This window comes from Rutilus rutilus (genome assembly GCF_951802725.1).
Source record: "Rutilus rutilus genome assembly, chromosome: 17".
NCBI classification, from domain to species: Eukaryota; Metazoa; Chordata; class Actinopteri; order Cypriniformes; family Leuciscidae; genus Rutilus; species Rutilus rutilus.
This window is the reverse complement of record NC_140230.1, coordinates 29,381,000-29,404,010: the sequence shown is the minus strand read 5'-3', so window position 1 is coordinate 29,404,010 and position 23,011 is coordinate 29,381,000. Positions and strand designations below refer to the sequence as shown.

Sequence of the window (23,011 nt, the reverse complement as noted above, 5' to 3'; positions counted from 1 at the left end):
AAAAAAAAAAATCCAGAAATCACAATATATGATTTTTTAACTATTTATTTGTATGATACAGCTGCAAATAAGTATTTGAACACCTGTCTATCAGCTAGAATTCTGACCCTCAAAGACCTGTTAGTCTGCCTTTAAAATGTCCACCTCCACTCCATTTATTATCCTAAATTAGATGCACCTGTTTGAGGTCGTTAGCTGCATAAGGACACCTGTCCACCCCATACAATCAGTAAGAATCCAACTACTAACATGGCCAAGACCAAAGAGCTGTCCAAAGACACTAGAGACAAAATTGTACACCTCCACAAGGCTGGAAAGGGCTACGGGGAAATTGCCAAGCAGCTTGGTGAAAAAAGGTCCACTGTTGGAGCAATCATTAGAAAATGGAAGAAGCTAAACATGACTGTCAATCTCGTCTTAAGTTTGCCAATGACCATTTGGATGATCCAGAGGAGTCATGGGAGAAAGTCATGTGGTCAGATGAGACCAAAATAGAACTTTTTGGTCATAATTCCACTAAACGTGTTTGGAGGAAGAAGAATGATGAGTACCATCCCAAGAACACCATCCCTACTGTGAAGCATGGGGGTGGTAGCATCATGCTTTGGGGGTGTTTTTCTGCACATGGGACAGGGCGACTGCACTGTATTAAGGAGAGGATGACCGGGGCCATGTATTGCGAGATTTTGGGGAACAACCTCCTTCCCTCAGTTAGAGCATTGAAGATGGGTCGAGGCTGGGTCTTCCAACATGACAATGACCCGAAGCACACAGCCAGGATAACCAAGGAGTGGCTCTGTAAGAAGCATATCAAGGTTCTGGCGTGGCCTAGCCAGTCTCCAGACCTAAACCCAATAGAGAATCTTTGGAGGGAGCTCAAACTCAGTGTTTCTCAGCGACAGCCCAGAAACCTGACTGATCTAGAGAAGATCTGTGTGGAGGAGTGGGCCAAAATCCCTCCTGCAGTGTGTGCAAACCTGGTGAAAAACTACAGGAAACGTTCGACCTCTGTAATTGCAAACAAAGGCTACGGTACCAAATAATAACATTGATTTTCTCAGGTGTTCAAATTCTTATTTGCAGCTGTATCATACAAATAAATAGTTAAAAAAATCATACATTGTGATTTCTGGATTTTTAAAAATGTTTTATTATGTCTCTCACAGTGGACATGCACCTACAATGACAATTTCAGACCCCTCCATGATTTCTAAGTGGGAGAACTTGCAAAATAGCAGGGTGTTCAAATACTTATTTTCCTCACTGTATATATACACACAGTATATACAGTCATGTGAAAAAGAAAGGGCACCCTATTGAATTCTATGGTTTTTTGAATCAGGATATAATCGTCTGGTCCTTGGCAGGTCTTAAAATTAGGTAAATACATAGACAACGACACATGATCTATTACATTGTGTCATTATTTATTTATCAAAAACTAGGCCAAAATGTAAAGGCCATGGGTGACAAACTAAGTACATGCTTACTGCTTCCATAGGAATTAAGAGGGAAAGTAACAGTCAGGCGCTGCTAATCAAATGTCTTTGACTACCTGATCATCAGCAAGTGTGATCATCACCTCTGAAAGCAGAAGTTTTAGCAGTTTGCTGGTCTGGAGCATTCACGTGTGTGTTAACACAATGGCAAGGAGGAAAGACATCAGCAATGATATTAGAGAAGAAATTATTGCTGCCATCAATCTGGGAAGGATTATATGGCCATTTCCAAACAATTTGAAGTCCATTATTCTACTGTAAGGAAGATTATTCATAAGCGAAAAACATTCAAGACAGTTGCCAATCTTCCCAGGAGTGGACGTCCCAGCAAATTCATTCAAAGTTGCATCTGAACAAACCTCAAGATTTCTGGAACAATGTCCTTTGGACCGACAAGACCAAAGAGGAGATGTTTGACTATAATGCACAGCGCCAAGTTAGCCGAAAAACTAAACACAACATCAGCACAAACACCTCATACCAGCTGTCCATCACACTGGCGAAGGGTTGGTGATTTTCGGCTTGTTTTGCAGCCACAGGACCTGGGCACCTTGCAGTCTTTGAGTCGACCATTAACTGCTCTGGAGTCAAATGTGAGGCCATCTGTCTGACAGCTAAAGCTTGTCCGAAATTGTGTCATGCAACAGGACAATGATCCCAAGGACACCAGCAAATAATGGCTGAAAGAAAAGAATCAAGGTTTTGCACTTGCCCACTCAAAATCCAGATCTCAACCCGACTGAAATGTTGCGGCAGGACCTTAAGAGAGCTGTGCATAAACAAATGTCCACAAACCTCAATGAACATTGTAAAGAAGAGCGGGCCAAAATTCCTCCAGAACGATGCGAGATACTGATTGTCATACAGAAAACGATTCCTTCAACGTTTTGCTGCTGAAAGTGGCTCTACAAGCAATTGAATCACAGGGTGTACTTAGTTTGTCACCCATGGCTTTTCCATTGTGGCTTTATTTTTGTTAAATAAATAATGACATGGTGTAATATGTAATTTGTTGCTGTTCATCTGAGGTTGTACTTACCTAATGTTAAGACCTAACGACCAGATGGTTTTTGTGTTCTGATAGCTAAAACCATCAAATTCTAAAGGGTGTCCTCCTATCTTTTTCACATGCCTGTACATATATTGCACATTTTAATTAAGGAGAAGGGGCACACTCGAGAGTGTTTACCTGTAGAACCTCCCCTTAAAGTCCGCGTAACCGCTGAAAGATTCTTCAGTAGCGCGTGAAGGGGAGGGACCGGCGCGCGAGATGAACGCGCTGTACTTTACTTTCACTCATTTGCACAGCGGCTTGAGGATGGAGCTCGAATCCTTGTGTGGAGCATATGTCTTCTCAGTGCTCCGTGTTTGATGACAAGCAGACTCTATTTGCCTGGAATTATTGTTCATGTTCGTTAAAGGTGAGTGAAACGTTCTCTGATCTGTCACTGCAGTGCCGCTCACGAGCGCAGGTGCATAAAAGCGCGCGCTTTTATTTGCACCTTAATCACTTTAAAGTAAAAGAGGATGGAGGATTTTTTTTTTGGGGGGGGGGGTTATTGGCTTACAGTAGTAGAGAACTTGATGATACCCTCTTGCAAGCTTAAGTTGTGGCACTAATGTCTTATACTCTGTTTATAAAGTTGTTAATAGGCTCTTTTTTTTTCTTTTTTTTTTTACCAATGCACTAATAGGCCTTCATGCACATTGAATCATTGAAGTTTTTAATTATTAAATTTGAAGCCTGCATACAATATTGTTCTGTAATATTAACCAGAGAAAAACCTACATTATTTAAATGTACTTTATTAGGCTATTTGTTTAATTTGTTAAACTGTCTTTATTGGATAGCATACTGTATAACTGCTTTAACTTGGACGGAAAACAGTTAGGCTATAAAACCAGAAAACAAAATTATTAGTGCCTAATAATTATAAGTGCCTTTAAATGGCCATAAGTCTGTTTTGATTTACAAATATGCATAGTAGGCTATAATTTTAAAAGCACTGTAGGCTGTCACTTACTTTTCTTTTACTTTCCTTTTAAAATGGTACCTTTCTTTATGTTTTTTTTTTGGCCTGGCTGCTTACAGCCTTCATTTATAAAGACGCGATTCCTTCTGTGTCCAGATGGGGGTGAACAATTAAAGCAAGTGATGTGCATGAGACCATCCTAAGTTTATTTTACTTGCACATGTCTATAGACAGACTTTTGTTTTAGCTGGATGTTCATGAGAACTTAGTAATGGGATTATGGACAAACATTAACAGTATTATGTGTATTTATATGCACATATGGCAGAGACCATGTTACAACCATTTTGGTGACTCAATCTAATGTTACATTACTAATTGTAGAATGTAATTGTAATAACAAGTGTCACAGTGAAAAGTTAAAGTTAATTAAAACTGGCTTTTTCTAAAAATGTCTTTCAATATATATATATATATAGCCTATATATATATATATATATATATTTTTTTTTTGGAAAGAGATTATTACTTTTATTTATCAAGGATGCATAAAATGACAAAAGTGACAGAAAATACATTTATAATGTTAAAAATTTTTTTTATTACAAATAAATGCTGTCATTTTGAACTTTATCAATGAATCTAGAAACAAATGTAGAATGGTTTACACAATATAATAAGTAGCACATCTGTTTTCAACAGATAATATGTTTAAAGTGATAAATTGTTTCCTGAGCATCAAATCGGCATTTTAGAATGATTTCTGAAGGATCATGTGACACTGAAGACTGTGATTTTTAGTATATTGTCATACAGACATTCTGCTTGAGTCTTGGATATTCATTCCAAGAACATTCCTAGAAATCCTGGTTGTATTTATGGAGTGTGTCATCTCATAACATTCAAATGTTTCTTTGGGTTTCAGTTTTCCTTAATGTCAATACTATTACTATCTTCACATTCCTTTATCTCATATATATATTAAGACACTAGAGACATTAATATATATATATATATATATATATATATATATATATATATATATATATATATTTAATGTCTTATTTGAGGACATGTTTGATGAATTTTAGTTCTGAACCAGGGATGATCTGTTCAGGGTTCCATCTTTCCATTATGTCATTGCCGTTTCATGGGTGCCTTGTGTGTCACAAGTATTTAATGCTTCTCCATTTACAGAGTGTGTTATGTTCCAACTAATTAGCCAACTTCCTAAAGAATAATTAGCTGATTCATTTTCAATAGCTGCCTGCGGTCTTGTTCTCATCCTCATGTAATCGAGCAGGCTGATGAGACCATCACATCCAAGTGAATAATTGGTTTGTTGTAAATGACTGGAAATAAGGCTAAATGAGCTGAGATGGCAGGATGCAAGACTCTGGTGAGATTCCATTCGACTGCATCATTCATTCTCTGTTGAAAGCCATTATTGGTGTTTGTCAAATTAGGCACACTGACTGTACGGAGAGGAAATTACCTGCTGAGAGATGGGGAGAAAAATGTGGTTATCATCATGCTGAGAGAAAGGCGTAACACGCAAATGGGCCTCAGAGGTTGTATCTGACATGGCACTCCTGATGTTTGTTTTTAGCATAAGTGAAATGATGCTGAATGCTTGGTACTTAAAAAATAATGTGATGACGAGAAGTCATCATTAGAGCATGCTTTAATCCAACTTCACTGAAGTTTAGAAAAACAGTCTTTCATGTCACATTAGTGGCTTAGTGGTTATATACAATACCGTTCAGTGATTTGGGCTTGGTATGTCTTTTAAAATGTTTTTGAGAGTCTCTTATGCTCATCAAGGCTGCATTGATCTGATCAAATATACAGTAAAAACAGTGCTACTGTGAAATATTATTGTCATTTCAAATAGCTTCTATTTTAGTATGCTGAATTTTCAGCATCATTACTCCAGACTTCAGTGTCACATGATCCTTCAGAAATCATTCCAATATGCTGATTTGGTGCACAAAACAATTTCTTATTATTATTAATGTTGAAAACAGTTGTGCTGCTTAATATATTTACATTTATTGTTCCAGGATTCTTTGATGAATAGAAAGTTAAAAACAACAGCATTTATTTGAAATATAATGTATGAATTCACAATTGATCAATTTAATGTTGAATTTCTTTAAAAAACAACACATTTTGAACAGTAATCTATGGAAGCTTGTTTCACCCAGGTAAAGAAAAAAAGTAATCGCAACTTTTTATTCGTTTGCAATTACACAATTGCGGACTATAACGTTTTATAAGTTTATTATGAGTTTATAACTCGCAGTTCTGACTTTTTCTTACAATTTCTAAGTTTACATCTCGTAATTCTTAGATTATAACTTGCTGTTCTGATTTTTTCTTGCAATTTCTGAGTTTATATCGCGCAATTCTGACATTATTTCTCTCAATTCCAATTGTAAGAAAAAAAATCTGAACTGTGAGATATAAACATGAAATTGTAAGAAAAAAAGTCAGAACTGTGAGATACAAATTCGCAATTGCGAGAAAAAAGGTCAGAATGTAAAGATAAAAAGTTGTAATTAACTTTTTTCCATAGTAATCTAAATGCTGGTTCTTTTGACATTCAAGACAAGTGTGGATATGTATAATTTAGCATATTGGTGGGGCTATGCATATCTTGATAATATTAATATTGTCAGTGTTTGATTTAAGGGCAAAAGTTTGTGTTGTGTTGGAAATTCTGAGTTGTGAAACAAAACCAGCTTAGAACCACCGCCTTAAATCATCTGCTATATCCAGATTAACCATGTAGACTTGAATTCTAAGAAATTCTATTTTTATTGATTTTTTATCATTTGGCAAACATGGCATGATTTGCATACATTATTTTTATTGCTTTTAGACAAAATCAACTCCAACAAGCCATATTTTCTGGCTCTAATATAAGGATAATCAAAGGCACCAGGGTTTGGAGACGACCCGTGGCCTCTGCCTCTGCAGAAATGATTAAGAACCTGTTCCTGCTGGGAACAAACACTTCACACATACAGGTTCATTTATCAACAGGGCTGATTTATACACTGAGATCATTATGAAGGGTTCAAACTAAATGCTTTGTGCTGTTTTTAAACCTATTACTCACAGCACCAAGAAACTGACTGTGAAGAAATAGAGCCCACATAATTTAAACAGGGATTTTCAGTGCACTACTGTACACAGAACTCTTCATTCTTGATTATTTGAACAGGCTGAATAACTTTATTGATTATTCCTGAATCTATTACCTAGAACATATCATCACAACATTTAAAACTGTGTAAGCTGTCATGTTGTGTGCTGCTGGATTTGATATGTTACCTTCTGACATGATCTCATTAATATTTATGCAGGTATGGATATGTAAAGTGTAGTTCTAGCACACAAATCGTTTTTTGACAGCTAGCACTTTATAAGTGGAATAACTTTAGAGATATATTTTCAAATCATCCACAAAGGTTTATAAGATATTGAATTCAATTGAACGCCATTATTTCCATGCAATTTTACCATACAAAGATCGCAATTGATTTTTGTTTATAAATATGGACTTAAATAAAGGAGCAATGTTTTGTTTATACTCTACCATTCAAAAGTTTGGGGTCAGTAAGATTTTTTTTAAAGGAGTTAATACTTTTATTAAGCAAGGATGCATTAAATTGATCAGAAGTGATACATTTACATTGTTACGAAAAGATTATATTTGAAATAAATGCTGTTTGAACTGTATATTCATCAAAGAATCCTGAAATAAATGTATAATGGTTTCCATAAAAATATTAAGATGCATAACTGTTTTCAAAATGGATGATAATGTTTGTGATAATGATAATGTTTCTTGAGCGCGTGACACTGATCATGTGACACTGAAGTCTGGAGTCATGATGCTGAAAATTCAGCTTTGCCGTTACTGGAATAAATCACATTCTAAAATATATTCAAATAGAACAGTTATTTTAAATTGTAATAATATTTCCTAAGATTACTGTTTTACTGTATTTTTGATCAAATAAATGCAGCCTTGGTGAACAAATCTCTTCTTTCAAAAACATGAAAAAAATGGTGTCAACCCCAAACGTTTGAAATAGTTTAAGTTCTATACCATCAGTTTCCACTAGCATTTTGTCAACAGGACAGGAGATTCATAAACGTTTGTGCATCTTTAAAGTTGAACGCATTTTATAAGCAGTCAGTATGTTGCAATTTTAATGTTTCATTGTCTTTCTAAACTGCGCTGTTGTTGAATTTAAGACTAGTGTATGAAGTTAAGGACTGCAAAGAATGGTTCAGCATTCAAGCTCTGCGCATAGATCTTGAATTACAGGGCTTTGAGTGTTAACAATATTATGGTTGTAATGCATTCTGTAAAAGGAAGCATCTTTTGGAGTCTTGGGGAGATAGTATCATGGTATATATCCATGCTGACAGGCGACAGCTCCCCTGTGGAGAAACTCTGTATGATATGAGAAATGAGAGAAGGGTTCAGCTGGAAATCTGTCTTTTGTTTATACTTGTCTATGATTGAAGCACAAGTGAAGTGTTTCATCCAGTGTTATAACTGTGCCTGCATCTCAAGAAACACCTGTAACAACTCATGACAATGTAAGAGGCAGGTAGACGTTACCTGTCAAAGTGACCAGCGTAATTCAGATCAGCCCATAATTTGCTGAATAGCTGTTGCCAAGCTAACCCTTTATGAAATGTTTTTGATTGTTTATTTGCTACTTGATATTTTTACTGTATGACAAGCCTACGGAATGTGCTGCTGCCAGGTAATTGCTTGTAAAATACTTGTCAAGGGAGATATCTGCTACGGCTTGCAGATAACCGTTCAGAAGTGCGCTCTCGCCATCTGTTTACCTTGGCAGTTTTAAATATGAAAACTTTACTCGCTCAGGATAAGAGCATCTGCTGAATCCCATAAAGGAAAGTGATATTAAATATCTCAAGTCTTTATTTACTCAGTTATGTTGGAACAAACTCGTATGCTCTGTGGTTTTTCTGTGGAACACACAAAAAGGACTTTTTAAAGAGACTTCACATTGATTATAGATTGAGAGTTCTTAGTAAACGTGGCTGTCAAGTTCCAAAAAAGGACAAAAAACATCATAAAAGTATCTAACTAAAAGTCTTTACTGTTGTTGTATTCTTTTTTTGTGTTTTCCATGTGAAAAATATCACATTACGACATGAGGGTGAGTAAATAATTACAATTAGAATATTTTTTTGTGTGTAAACTATCTCTTTTGAGTTCTGGTTAATTTTGATCTTTTAATTTAAGTATTTGAGGAATTTTTTGAGGATTTTACAAAACTAGTGGCAGTAAAACATTAGCAATGTTTAATCCTTTTCGCACAAATTATTATTAAAGTGGCAGATTCTTGATTAATTTTTCTGACATAGTAAACTTGCTCGGTACGGTAGGTCACCTGGTACAGCCTTGCACCTGCGAAACACGAGTCATGATGAAAGATCCCAAGAAGAAAAAATATAATTTTGAAGAAATGTTGCCACCGGCATGGTTTTCCAATTAGCTTTGGTTGCCATACAAATACCAGAATTTTTGACTGTTGGTGGGTTTTATGAGGCCAAATAAGGGGATCTGAATCATGATAGTGGCGATGACAGTCCCGTAGTTCTGCCAAATCAAATGGATAGCTGGAAGCCGGAGGAATTGTGTGGCAAATTGAGGGATTTCTTTGTGGATTTCAAGACACAGTGTTCAGAAATCTGCCTTGTTTGTCAAGCACTGCTTCCACCCTCCTGCTTCCAAAAAATCTATGATGCATGAAACATTTTGACTTCCGTTGCTTTAACAAGCAGGATGCTGTATAGAAATGTTGTAGAAAGCAGAGGGCGATTAGACTAACATTGTCAGATCGGTGGAAGGCATCCTGTTTCATGATTACAGCTGTTGTCGCTGGGAGTTCCTCAAATTCTCATTCACTCTCACCGGTGGAGACCACATGTACCGGTGGAGTCTCTCACAGGAGCGCTGCTTACCTGCCGCCCCATCAGCTCCACTGTGTGGCTGTTCTATTGAGACTGATACTTTAATGAATACAGAGAGGGGGTTTCAGCACTACCTCTATTCCGAGCATGTTCCAGATGACATTGGGGATACCAAGTCTGTACATGTTTCTCTAACCCTAACCTCATATAATATGTGCATTAGACTTAAAATTAGCCTTTACTTTCATATTTATGCATGATACATAGACATTTGAGATTCATTTGACAAATGAAACAGCATTTAGCAATGGAAATATATTTGCTATATTTTTGGTTAACCCTTTATAGGGCACTCATTGAAATATTTGGAAATTCTAAATTTTAACCTCAGAAAGCTAATGGGGGATGTTACAGGACATTTAAAAAAAGAAATAATGTTCTCAATTTTTTTCATCTTTGCATTACAAATCAAGGTCAATGAAGTGACCATATATGAGCACTTGTCTGTCTAGGGTAAAAGAAATTACCGTATAAATTGCCCCATAAAGGAATAAGATATATATAAAAAATCAAGCGGTGGTAAATCTGTGCCTTTTTCTGCAAATAAAATGACACAAATAAGCTGTGGCAGCTGCTACAAGGGCTTTTTAATTGAATGATTATTGTATAAATAGTTGTTTTACATACATTTTTAAATTTCCATGCACCCAGAACCACAGTAAGTGTGAGTGTGTGACTGTGCACACATGGGGGACCACATGCTGTCCCCCTGAGCCAAAACACTTGGATGCCTAAGAGTGTCCCTGTTTTTATTTGTGTGTGCGTGCCATTTAACTATAATAAAAAAAAAACATACATTCATAAGGCATATGTCTAAAAATGGACACTTGCTAGTCTTATGGCATATGATCAAATATGGTCCATTTAGTTTTCAGCCAAACATTAAGCTAATTTTTACAAATGCTATGCATCATAACATATCTTAATATCTTTAACACAGCTATTCAACCAAATAATTTGTGAGTTACATCAACTTACCATGTTTAATTAGTTATGATGTTATTACTATAGCTGTGGGAGAAGCCAGGTTCAAAAAAGCAATATTTATGATTTCTGCAAGATGGCTGTGTTTGAGGTGCTCCAGGCCACTGCTGATTGGTCAGATGCCTTGATGTCAATATCTGTCAGATAGCTTGATCTCCCCTGATTGGCTGAGAGAAAACCACATGACTCTACAACTCCAAATGGAGCAGGGGGAGGGCATTTTGAATGTGTGCGGAAGTGACTAAATATGGTTACTTGCCCCATAAAGAGTGGGTGAATCTCAGGAAAAAGTTTTAAACATTTTAAAAAGAGCTTGGGTTATATTTCACCTGAAAATCTGAATAAATAAATACTATGTTGCAGAAATGACAAACACCACTGAGAAGAATGAGAATATATAAAAGTGAAATACCTGTGCACCTTATGATAATGAGAATTTTGAGAGATGAAATGTGTTTAATCTCATGAAAAAAAAAAAAAAAAAAAAAAAATCCTAATGGATCAAACCCATTTTCATTATGCAAAATAACTTTTTTCCCCCTCTCTCTCTCTTTTGATTTGGAGTGAAATGTGACCTGGGCATGTTTTTTTTATTCAGTTCATTCACACTGATACTATTTTTTTCTTGGTCTTTGCAGAGGCAAAATTGCATTTTTTTGGCCTTTATATGCCACTTTTATTCATAGTATGGTAGAGAGATGGGAAGATGGGGAATTGAGAAAATGGATTCAAACTCACTTCAGCTGCGTGAGCACCAGGACTCAATATGTCAGAGCTTGTGCACTATGGTGCTATATTTTGATGAAAGACTATAAAATCAAGCTTTTTCTTTAGAATAATGCACTGATAAATCATGCACAATATGACCAGGGTTATTTATTCAGAAAGCAAATGGTTCCATTTTTATTTAATGTTGTCTTTAAAGTCATAAGAAACCAATAACTGCCACCATTAGATTTTAATGGAGTTTGATTGAATGGCTCAATGCTTCCTTGTGTATTGTCAGAAAGCAGTCATAAATGAGGTAGTCAGCAATGGAGCAGGTCCACAGGGGAGGCCATCTGAGGTTATTGCCTTCTGTGGAGGTCATTTCATGAGGTTTTCTGGGGGATTTTAGATTTATTTGTGCAAGTATGCAAAAACACTGAAACTCATGATATCAATATACTGATAGCATGTGTTCAACTTTAAAGATGTGCAAATATGTACAAATCTTCTGTCCTGTTGTCAAAATGCTAGTGAAAACTGATATACAGTATGAACTGTGATTATGTTTGCAAAATGTATACATTTTGTGTTAAAAGTATAGCTTATATTATGAAACGGCATACCGTATTTAGATTTATTTACCAATCAGAAGGGGTTTAATCAGTTCAAGTGTTTTTAATGGGTGTAATTTAACATTGAAGATTTCTTGAGACTTTTGCAAAAATTGTGTGTGTATGTGAAGAGGCTTAATGAGAGCCATTAACAGAGTCAGAAATAGATGGGAAATTGGCTGAGAAAACACTCAAGTGGCAAAAATAGCATCCAGAGGATGAAAGACTGATGACGTAGTTTGCCGTCGCTGTTGAAAAGTTTGCAAACATACATTGAGGAAGAGAACTGCCCACCTCCGTATTATTGCTACTGACCTATAATGTATGAGGCTGTCACCTGTCAGTGCGATACAGTGGGAGTGATGGATGACTTTGCATTGGCAGAGTATTATCCTTTCGTTGAGCTGTTCTCTTTTGCATTGCTGTTCTCGTGGTCAGATCTACCTCTCATGGTCTGCTTCTACTGGTCTGTGTGAGGCACAGCCACAATTTATTACTATTTACCTAAATCTGACAGTAACTAAAGCATCATAACTGGGAATTTAAAGACCAATGTGTTTTCTCTCTTTTAAGTTTTTTTGCTATGGCAAACATCCGTATACTATTGCGGGAATGGGAATAAAAATGGGAATTTGCTTTCTCTATATTAAGACATCCATCCATCATTCAATATCTATCTATTCATCGGCTCAGATTTCTCTCTCTCTCCCTCCTCTCCGCATACGCTGTGTAATTTTAGTTAGCTCAGATGATTTGCAATTGCTCTATATTATAACTGGGGAATTCTTATTAGATATTTTCCCACTCATCAGCATTTCAATAAATTTGTGTCTCTAGAGGCTTCCCATATGTCTCACCATAAACACACACACAGTGATTAAATATGTATTCCCAGTGAAAAATTATGGGACGTTAAATCACACGTCTTTTTCTTTAGCAGATATTTTGAAAAATGCATATCCACCATGCATAATAACCAGATTTATTTGCATTCTTTGAAAATAACTAAAAACTAAATAAATTATCTGACTGTTTTTACCGCTGGAAAGATGAATGCGTATTTAAATTGGGTCATTTATGTAATAGAAATGCGAAATTATTTTAGAAGTTTGCATGCCTTCTAGACTGAGAAAAGCCAGAAAATGTATTTTGGCTCATGTGGATGAAAAACAACAACTCCCAGAATGCACTTGCTTTGATGCCCTATGAGGCCACTCCCAAGCCACGCCTACTGGTTACAGAGGGCAGTAACGGAAGAAATGATACAACTAGGCTATAGTTGACTCGAAACTGAAAAGACGCCATTTTATCGTGAAATTCCACCCCCTGTGGGCGGGTTGAAAAAATGTGGAACGAGCTCCTCCTGCTGGCTGTAGTCTCTCGCCTCTGGCCAAAAAAGCCTCAGATGACGCAAAATTACAATTTTCGCGTCATCTGAGTTTTTTTTCCAGACACACAATACAGAAATCTCTCGTCTCAGGGGGACATGAGGGAGGGATGCATGGTCATTCGAAAATACTACCGGGTTTCTACTAATACAAAGCTTAATGCTTATCGGTGAAGTATCCCTTTTAATGTCATTGATTTTGTGATACAAAAATACTAAATCATTAAGGCTGTCAAGTGATTAAATCTTTGAATAGACATTACAAAAAGTGACTTTATAGGTCAACATAGTATTGTGTGTTTTATTTTCATATTGAATAACTGGTTTACAGTCAAAAGCAGCTCATTTTGCAAACAACTTCGATTTTGACTTGCTAATGTCGATTTCTCTGAGGTAGACTTGCTTCTAAGTAGGGACCATTTACAAAGGACACATTTTTGTATTTTAAAATTGTTAAATTATTTGTAATAAATCACATAAAAAAATATCACAACTAAAAGAAAAATATAATAAAATATATAATCTCTCTTTTCCTTACAGCACAAGTATCTCCTGAAACATGAGCGACATCTACGAGTCTGCAGCCAATTCTCTGGGCTTGTTCAACAGCCCCTGCCTGACCAAAGTAGAGCTGCGGGTCACCTGTAAAGGCATCTCAGACAGGGATGCCCTCAACAAACCTGATCCCTGCGTGGTCATCAAAATGCAGTCTCATGGCCAGTGGTTGGAGGTGGGTTTGTCTTTCCAGTCAGATGCATAACATTTCTGGTTATGTGACTAAATGAAATCATTTTTAGGTAATAAGGTCTTCTAATCGTTTTTGTGGACCGTATCAATGCATTTTTCACAGCACTTGTGCCTTTTCACACATTCCTTTGCTACTTTCTTCCAATTTTACACTAATTTTCACACCATGGGCCCTATCTTGCACCCAGCGCAATTGACTTTGTACACCGACGCATGTATCATTCCTATTTTGCACCTGACGCACAGCGGACTTTTCCCTCCACAGACGCACGTCGGTAAATTAGGGAATGAACTTGCGCTCCCGGGGGCGGTTCAGCGCAAAGAGGAGGCGTGTTCCGGCGCAAACGTTCCCTGGTGCTATTTTGCAGTTCCAGAAAACAATTCCGCCACAGACCAGGAAAAACCTAGTCTAAAGTCAGTGGCGCGTTCAGATGCTATTTTAAGGGCCATAATGTAGCGTGTGCACAACGCGCATACACTCTGCTTCTCTCATCTACACACAGACGCAGCAGTTGCCATTTTTGCAAACTATACATAATTACAAGGGAAAATATTCCACATGAGGGAAATCATTGTGGTGTCCATGAAGATGTGAAAAAATAGGCATAAATCTAGCTTACACATTTACCTAAATTATTATACGCCTGTTTAACTATAAGCTTATTTGGGTGGGTTTCTCCCATCCCCATACAATGTCACTTCTCTGTCTTTTACGGCCCTGATGAGAACGTCGGTCTCCTCGGCTGTGAACCGCTCCTGGCGTGCGCCTGCCTGGCAAATCCGCCGTTATAATAGCAATCCGCCATGGAACAAGCATGCCTGCTCTTAAAGGGAATGTGAGATGATGCTCTGATTGGTTTATTTCGCGTTACGCCCAAACCACACCTATGAGTAATGTAGCTACTTCAGACCAACCCATTTTAGATTTGTGTCGGGCGCAAGAGTAATTTTGCGAGAGATCCGAGATCCGCCCACAAAGTTACTTGCGTTTCGCGTTTGATACTTGCGTTTCAGATCGTTAAAATAGGGCCCCATATCTCACATGAGCATAGTTTTGGGTATATACACTCTTTTTTTGGCACTGGTGGTTCCATGAAGAATCTTAAACATCCTTTAAAACTCTCCATTGCACAAAAGGGGAAAAAGGTTCTTTAGATTATTAACTCTTTCCCCGCCATTGACATAATTTTCCATTATTTATGACACAATGCTTTCCCGCCATTGAAGTCATTTTCTAGCAATCCATGTTTTCACTGTTATATGTGTAACTGGTCCCACTCGAGCCGCTTTCGAACCGTGGTCTCCGGTGTGGGAGAGCTACACAAGGACCTCAGGCATAACACAAATCCACAGTATTGCCTCATAACCAACCTGCCTAAAGTATAGTTTTTCCCCCAACGGTTCTCCCATGTATGCTTGATCTATGACAAGCTGTTTGTTCTTTTCAGGAGAAATACAAAGTTCTATCATGAAACTCTAGATGGTGCAGGCTGATAGGTCCTTCACTCAATATTGCTATCACATTCTCTATAGGGCACAGCTGATTGGTTCTTGCTGTATCAGCAGCCAATGAGCTTGCTGCTTAATTTTCAAATACTTGGTAAGCGTTTGCTGTAGAAATTTGCAGTGTGCTTTCAGAAACCGTCCACCTCCCCAGCTCCACCTGTATAGGGTAATTCATGTACTGTATGTCATTGTAAAGCAGCAACATGTCTTACTTGCTCACAGCAGCGTGTTGTATATGTATTGGCAGTAGTAAGTCCCAGACTTACTATGCAGCAGCAGCAGCAATACCAGCAGCAGTGTTGCAGATCTATTCTGCCAAGAACAAACATACCAACATTGTCATGCCAAACACTCAGAGAGTTGTCATGACAGAATTTTATATATATATATATTTGTGTGTGAGTGAACGAGAGAAGCAGACAGCATATGTACACTGAGAAATCTCCCTGTCAGGTTATGAAGGCTTTGCCAGCTCACCATCGGGAATCTGTTCTCACCACGCTCTGTCTCATTAAACATTCACATATTCACTTATAGTGATTCTGCTCGCTGAGTGTGTGTGTCTCTAAAGGAAACCCCACTCTAAAATCTTAATTTTGCAACCGCTTCGTACATGTTCTCAAAGGATCTCTTCATTCCCCCTGGAAATCCCGCTATGAAGAACATTTGAAGAACGTCTTCTGTTTAGCTGTACTGTTTGTTCTTTAAGGGCTGCTGGCTGAGCCTGTTGCATCATGCTTTTTCTACCATTTTTCCAATTTCACTTCATTGCACTACAATGGAGATTTTAAATGGGATTACGTGTGGAATTGTGTATAATGTCATAAATATTAAAATAACGCCAATAAACCAAACACATTTTATGAGCTATGAGCTAAATATCATGATATTTTGTTTCTCTGATGCTGCCTGAAGCAGATTTACATTTCTAGTGCAACAAACAAGAGCAATGTGATTTATTGCAGTCATGATTGCATTTCTCTTCACACCTCTTAACCTGTTTCCTCAGTATGCAGTGCTATGGGTCAAACTCATTTATCTGAAAATGTCACTTATACATGCTATTGTATTGAGTGCCCCAATGACTTAAATTTCATATCCGTGGGTTTTGGCTAAATCTAATTTGAGTGGAATATCCCACTGTGATAGTCTCTCTCTCCGGTTATAGCTCATCTCTCAATTTCCAACTACACTGGGAGGCATTATCAAATCTTTAGCTAAAGTATGACAGTGTTAATTAAATTCGGTCTGTATCTCGCTTCCAAGAATATCCCTCGTTCATCTGGAGCTTTGAGAGGAGAAAACTCTATGTACTGTTTCAGGTCACTGGTTTGGGTAGAGAAAATGCCAGATACAGCTTTTTTTAAAAAGAGTATCTATATGCATGTTTAAAATAAATTAAATAGATACAAATTTGAATTTATGTATTAAATGGGGAAAAACTGCCATATAGATATTTTAAATATTATCTCATAATTTGGCAGCAGGTATAGCCCATTAGGCTTCTGTCACTTTAAGACCTGACCCAGGGATATATGGCTTATAGGGCATTTTTTCCCTATGGTATCGATGTCAAAATTGTGGCCGGTGAAAATGCTGAGTGGCTAGTAACATTTAAAAGTTTGGGGTCAGTAACATAAAATTTTTTTTTTTTGCAATATATAATTGTATACATTAAAATTAAACAGTTATTTTAAATTGTAATAATATTTCACATTATTACTGTACAGTACAGTATAGTTTTTACTGTATTTTTGATCAAACAAATCCAGCCTTGGTGAGCATAAGAGACTTCTTTCAAAAACATTAAAACATCTTACAGTAGTGTACTTTGAAAATGGGTTTACTATAAAAATACCACCTGTAAATAGTGTTGCATTATGAATTTTCATAGTCAGCAGTGTTTGTCTGTTGACCCTTGATCAAGATTAGTGTTTGTTTGTTTAGCTGATGGCTCCTGAGTGAGTGTAAGTACAGGAAACATGCTTTTAAACTACGGCAGTCAGGGAGAGTAAAGACCTGCTGCTGACCCTGCCTGCGATTAGCCAGAGCTCGAGCACCATCATACAGAGAGAGATGGTCACAAACACTCTCAGCAAATCCAGTATGCTCTGAATCACAAAGAAGGCACTCCATAATGCTGACTGCAGACACAAAATCACGATGGGCCCTCAGTCTCTGGGGTGAAGGGCCTTTAATGTACTGTATTTCCGGACGTTTCCAGGTTGTGCCCTTGAAAATATAGTACATTTGTGAAAAAGTACATTTGTGCATGGCAACTCCTTTCAAAGAGGATTTTGTTCAGTGGTCCTGAGCAGTGGTCTAATGTGATCTATCTATCTATCTATCTATCTATCTATCTATCTATCTATCTATCTATCTATCTATCTATCTATCTATCTATCTATCTAATCTATCTATCAAGGTCTTTTAAAGAATCTAGTTAAAACAAATAATTAACAACTCAAATAATAATAATAAATAAAAAGCACCCTATTTCAGTTTACTATTATTTTGGAACAATGGACTTTTAAATTTATGTAAATTTATTTAAATGTATTTGATTTCTATTTAATTGAATTTAATATGCATACTTTAATTATAATATTTATTATGGTAATTTTATATTTTTATAATTTCGTAAAATGTCTAATATTTTGACAAAATATGACTTCCTTTAAGATATTACTTCCTATAAATACAATACATTTATTATATTCAGATTATGGTCAGGATTTCTACAGTCATGCAAAACCTAGAAATACTACAACATTTTAAATTTGTGTTTTCAAGGCCAGGAAAAGTTGTGAATATAAATACAATTTTGAAAAGTCCTTTTAGGTTTTTATTTATATTCATGACTTTCTTCTAAATTTGTTAATGGAGAGAAATTGACTTTATGAGTGCAAGTACAATGATTCTGAATGATCCTTGTCCAGCGATAATGAATTTATTAGTCAGAAGGTGTGGGAACCCTGTGTACTGAATCATCCAACACTTCATTTCCAATTCTATGTGTGAGAAATACCAATAAATAAAGGTTTTCTCACTCAAAGAGCCTCATAATGTGAGCTCTGATAGAACTGACACCACCCTCTCAATTTCTCTAAAAATGAAGGCTATGTGAAGAACACACAAAAAATATTCAGCTCTAAAGTTACATTGCCATTGGCTATAATGACCTGTCAGCATGTCAGATCCCAGTCCATGGCTGTCAACTCTCACCAATAACCAGACAAAAGGCAGAACTGAAGATAAGAGTCTGTCACCTACAGCAATCAGTCGCACATGTGAATGACTGTGGCAGGTGGAGCTGTTCTTTCATCTACCTAGAATGCCAATCACAGGAGCAGGGAGCACTCCTGTTGAATAAGGATAGGGTATCTCCATATCGCTCGCTTCAGGGTGCAATCTAGTTTTCGCTTAGACTGATTTCATGGTATGAAATAATTGGATATTGATGTAAAAAAAAAAAAAACTTCAAGCTGTAGTGATGTCATACTAGGGATCCTCTCATCACAATCGCACAATAGGCCTATGTCACACTTCCTGCTTCCGGAACGCGGAGTAGGGATTCAGAACTTCCGGTCAACAGTATTTCTCGATAAGGATTTAGATTATCAGCCATAATGTCTAAACCATCCGAGGTAGACTGACCACGAGCTATGAGGTTGTGAAACGAAGGTTTTTGCTCCTGTAGAAGCTATAAGTTTGTATGAAATAAACCTTGTTTTAAGAAAAACATGTTTTATCCGCAATCTTATGAAAAAAAACCTACACTACCCACAATCCTAAGCGTAGCAGCAACGTCTGCTGATTGGTCCAACTCGCTGTTACCATAGAAACGTTTACCTTACTTACAGCCTGTCAGCGGAATTCAAACACTTACCTCTGTAATTGAAAATGAATTTCTCCCAGAAGAACTTGTACCCTTTCCTCAGTTTTGACGTTTCCACTTGAGAGTTTTCATTTACCATCCGAACCACATCGTCATATGTGACTTCAGGCAGGTTGCGGAGAGATTTGATCCAGCGGTATCTATCAGACTCTGCCATTGTAAAAAGCTTACCGGAAGAGCCGTATCCCTACTAAAAGACGTACTTCCGGTCTTCAATTTTTTCGTGACATAGGCCTATATAGTGATGTTTGCCCATTACTGATACCAGGGTGTTGTGGTTGTTTTTCCAGACCATTTCTATGTTGTTGCTAAGTCCTGAATCGTCCTGAAATCTGTCTCTCTGTCTGTCTATTCTAATTGAACTGAATTGAGCTGAATAATGACACTGTTATCTTCTGCTTTATAGGTTAAGCAATTGTTTTCAGAATTGAGTTGAAGCAACATCAACACTGTTATTTATCTGAATTGAATCAAAATTGAACTGACTTGAGCTGAATAATGACATTACTGTCTTCAGTAGAGCTGCTTATTGCTGAATTGAACTTGTTTCATAATGAATTTACACAGTTATTGAGCTGCATTGAGCTGAAAAATGACACTATTGTCATAATTTGAATCTGTCTCATATTTGATGAAGTTTGCTATTAATATGTGAAGCTGCTTTTAAACTATTTCCATTGTGTATAAAGTGCTATAAGAATAAAAGGTGACTCGACTATGCTGATTATTATCCATTAATATTGGAGCTCAATTATTAATAATGGTTCTTATTATATCAATGTTGAAAACAGTTTTTGCTTCTTAATACTTTGTGGAAATATCTTTGTCACTTTTTATCAGTTTAATGTGTCCTAAAAGTGTTAATTTCTTTCTGTCACAGTTTCCACAACGGCTTTCAACATTAATATGTTTCTTGAACACCAAATCAGCATTAGAACAATTTCTGAAGGATCATGTGACACTGAAGACTGGAGTAATGGCTGCTGAAAATTCAGCTTTACCATCACAGGAATAAATTACATTTTATAAAACGGATAATTCCGGTCCTTGATTCTGATTGGTTGAGCCGCGTTCAACGAAGCCGTTGTAAATTACTCAACAAACATACACCTGTGACCGCATTACGTTAGTGTTACTGCGCAACTGCCGTTTGTGATTCTTTGTTGCTGCATGTGTTGCTTGGCAACCTCTTTGGACATTGCTTGGAGGAGGAATAAATGTGTTATAACGTTATGTTTTTTGTTGCTGGTGTTTATTTTATGAATAAAATAAATATTAAAATGAATATTTTGATGTAGTAACCGTTTTATAAAAGCAATAAGCCCCTTGAAGCCGTGTTTTACAGTGAATTTAGGGGGGTTTAGGCACTCCACTTCGCTGGGCTTATTACTTAAAGACTGAGTAAAATAAGCAGTAGTAATTTCGATGCTTGCCTTAGTAGAATACAAGTTTGTTTCTCCTTTTGGTGATTAAAATTCTATTTGCCATGGCTTATCAGTTCTGAAAGTGAACATTTTGTCTTTCTTCATCTTTTCCTTCTTTTTCTTCTGCCCCTGTTAATGTCTTCTTTTCTATCATTTACACTCCAGGTTTTGTGCAGTCATGAATTTGAGAGGCACGTTTGTCTGTTCAACTTTTTTTTTGCTTTGGCATTTGCTGAAGTGAAGCTGTGGCTTATCATGATGCAGGTTCTAAACTTCAGTGATATTTCAGAAATAATATCAATATTCATGAAGCGTAAGCATAAACATAGCAGGCTGACAGAGTTATGCGGTTAGACGTGGGTCATCTGGGCACTCACGATTACAATCTGTCAGTCATGTGATGGCAGACGTCCTTTCTCTGTGTGTTCCCTTTCTGTTCCATCACCCCTCTGTGTGCATGTGCAAGGTCTGCTCGCTGTTCTTTTTGTCCATTGCATCTGCACGATGGAATGGGGCTGAACATCTCTTTGGGAGCTCTGTTTCACCATCATTAATTTATCACAGTCAAACTTGAATTTGAAAGTTTCTCCCTAAATGGACATTTTCTTGCGGCATCTTGCCTCACTGACTGTTTCAAAATGTGTGTGTTTTAGTAGGAATTATATGACTATGTTCGCAATTACTATTTTGATCTTGCCTATACATGAATTTTGAGAATCATTTTGAGAATAAGTTTCAAATTAACAATAAAATTGGATAATAGGTATCAAATGCTGCTTCTTTGACTGAATTTATGCAGATTTCCATGCAGGTTCAGCTATTGTGTATGCTATTAAAAAGATGATGGGAAGGTGCCATATCAAGCATTGTGATTTTAGTGTTGAGTTTTACAAGGCATCTGTCTCCTTCTAGTATACTGTTTCTACTACTGCCTTAAAGATAGTGAGTAAGGCACTATTCCATTATAAATGTTTACAATTGTCGTGTGCTACATTTGACTTTATAAACAATACCGTTTGGGGCCAGTACATTTTTTATGTCTGTTATCCTCAACAAAGCTGCAATAATATTTAATAAAAAAAAACAGTAAAAACAGGACTATTGTGAAAAAATATTACTATTTAAAATAAGAGTTTTTTTTATTTATATTTTCATATATTTTAAAATGTAATTTCTTCCTGTGATGGCAAAGCTGAATTTTCAGCATCATTACTCTTAGTCTTCAGTGTCACATGATCCTTCAGATATCAATCTAATATGCTGATTTGGTGCTTAAGAAACATTTCTTATTATTATCAATGTTGTAAACAGTTGTGCTGCTTAATAATTTAACCGAAACTGTGATAACTTTTTCAGGAATCTTTGATGAATAGAAAGTACAAAAGAACAACAACATTTATTTAAAATATATACAGTTGTAATCGAAATTATTCAACCCCCATTACAAATCAGGTTTATTTGCAAAATGTGCAGACTTTCAGGTGTTTGCAATGATCAAATCAAACTAAAGTAATTGAAATAGCTCAACACAACAAATGTTTCAAGTTGTTTCCCCAAATCCAACTGAAAATGCAACTTTTAATGACTGCAGTCTCAAAATTATTCAACCCCCTGAATAGAATCCCTCACAACAGTTCAATTCTGCAAAACAGGTGTTGTCTCAAGCACACCTGATGCCACTAATCAAGGGCTTCATTAGTTGCACCAGGTGTGCTTGACCTAGAACACATGACATATGTGAACTGGCTAAGTTTGTTGAGTGTCACGTTTGACTGCATGTTAGAAATATGGCTAAGTAAAAAGAATGTTCCAAAAAGTTAAGAGAATATATCATCACCCTTCACAAACAGGGAACAGGATACAAAAAGAGAGCGAAGACACTAAATGTTCCTAAAGACACTGCTGGAAACGTATTTCGCAAGTTCAAAGTTAAAGGAACAGTGGTTACACTACCTTGATGTGCTCATTTATCACACTGGGAACAGTCCATTTGAGTGCACTGCATTGTGAGATATAGTATCTCATAAAAAAATATAAACATTAGTACGCTATTCAGAATAGCTTTATTTCTGCAAATAGCAATTAAAAAGGGATATTCACACTTTCTGGTTCTTCCTCCTCCATCCTTTTATCTTCCTCTTTGAAAAATCCACTTTTCTGCCTTAGTGTCTCCTTCACATGTATTTAAAGATAGCAAGCGAGGTCTCAAGTGGACAACTTATCTGCGGTGCTGGCATGCAGTTG

The 23,011-nt window shown here is 36.7% G+C and overlaps 1 protein-coding gene across 1 annotated transcript in view; it reads left to right on the top strand.

Annotated features, from left to right (window-relative positions):
• Nucleotides 1–2,801: 2,801 nt before the first annotated feature.
• cpne4a (copine IVa) overlaps nt 2,802–23,011 on the top strand; it is a 61,695-nt gene continuing 41,485 nt past the window's right edge. Inside the window, exons 1-2 of the mRNA XM_084386066.1 lie at nt 2,802–2,920; nt 13,733–13,922. Coding sequence (XP_084242192.1) covers nt 13,752–13,922 — 171 coding nt within the window. The 5' untranslated portion in view covers nt 2,802–2,920; nt 13,733–13,751. The remainder of the gene's footprint in view (nt 2,921–13,732; nt 13,923–23,011) is intronic.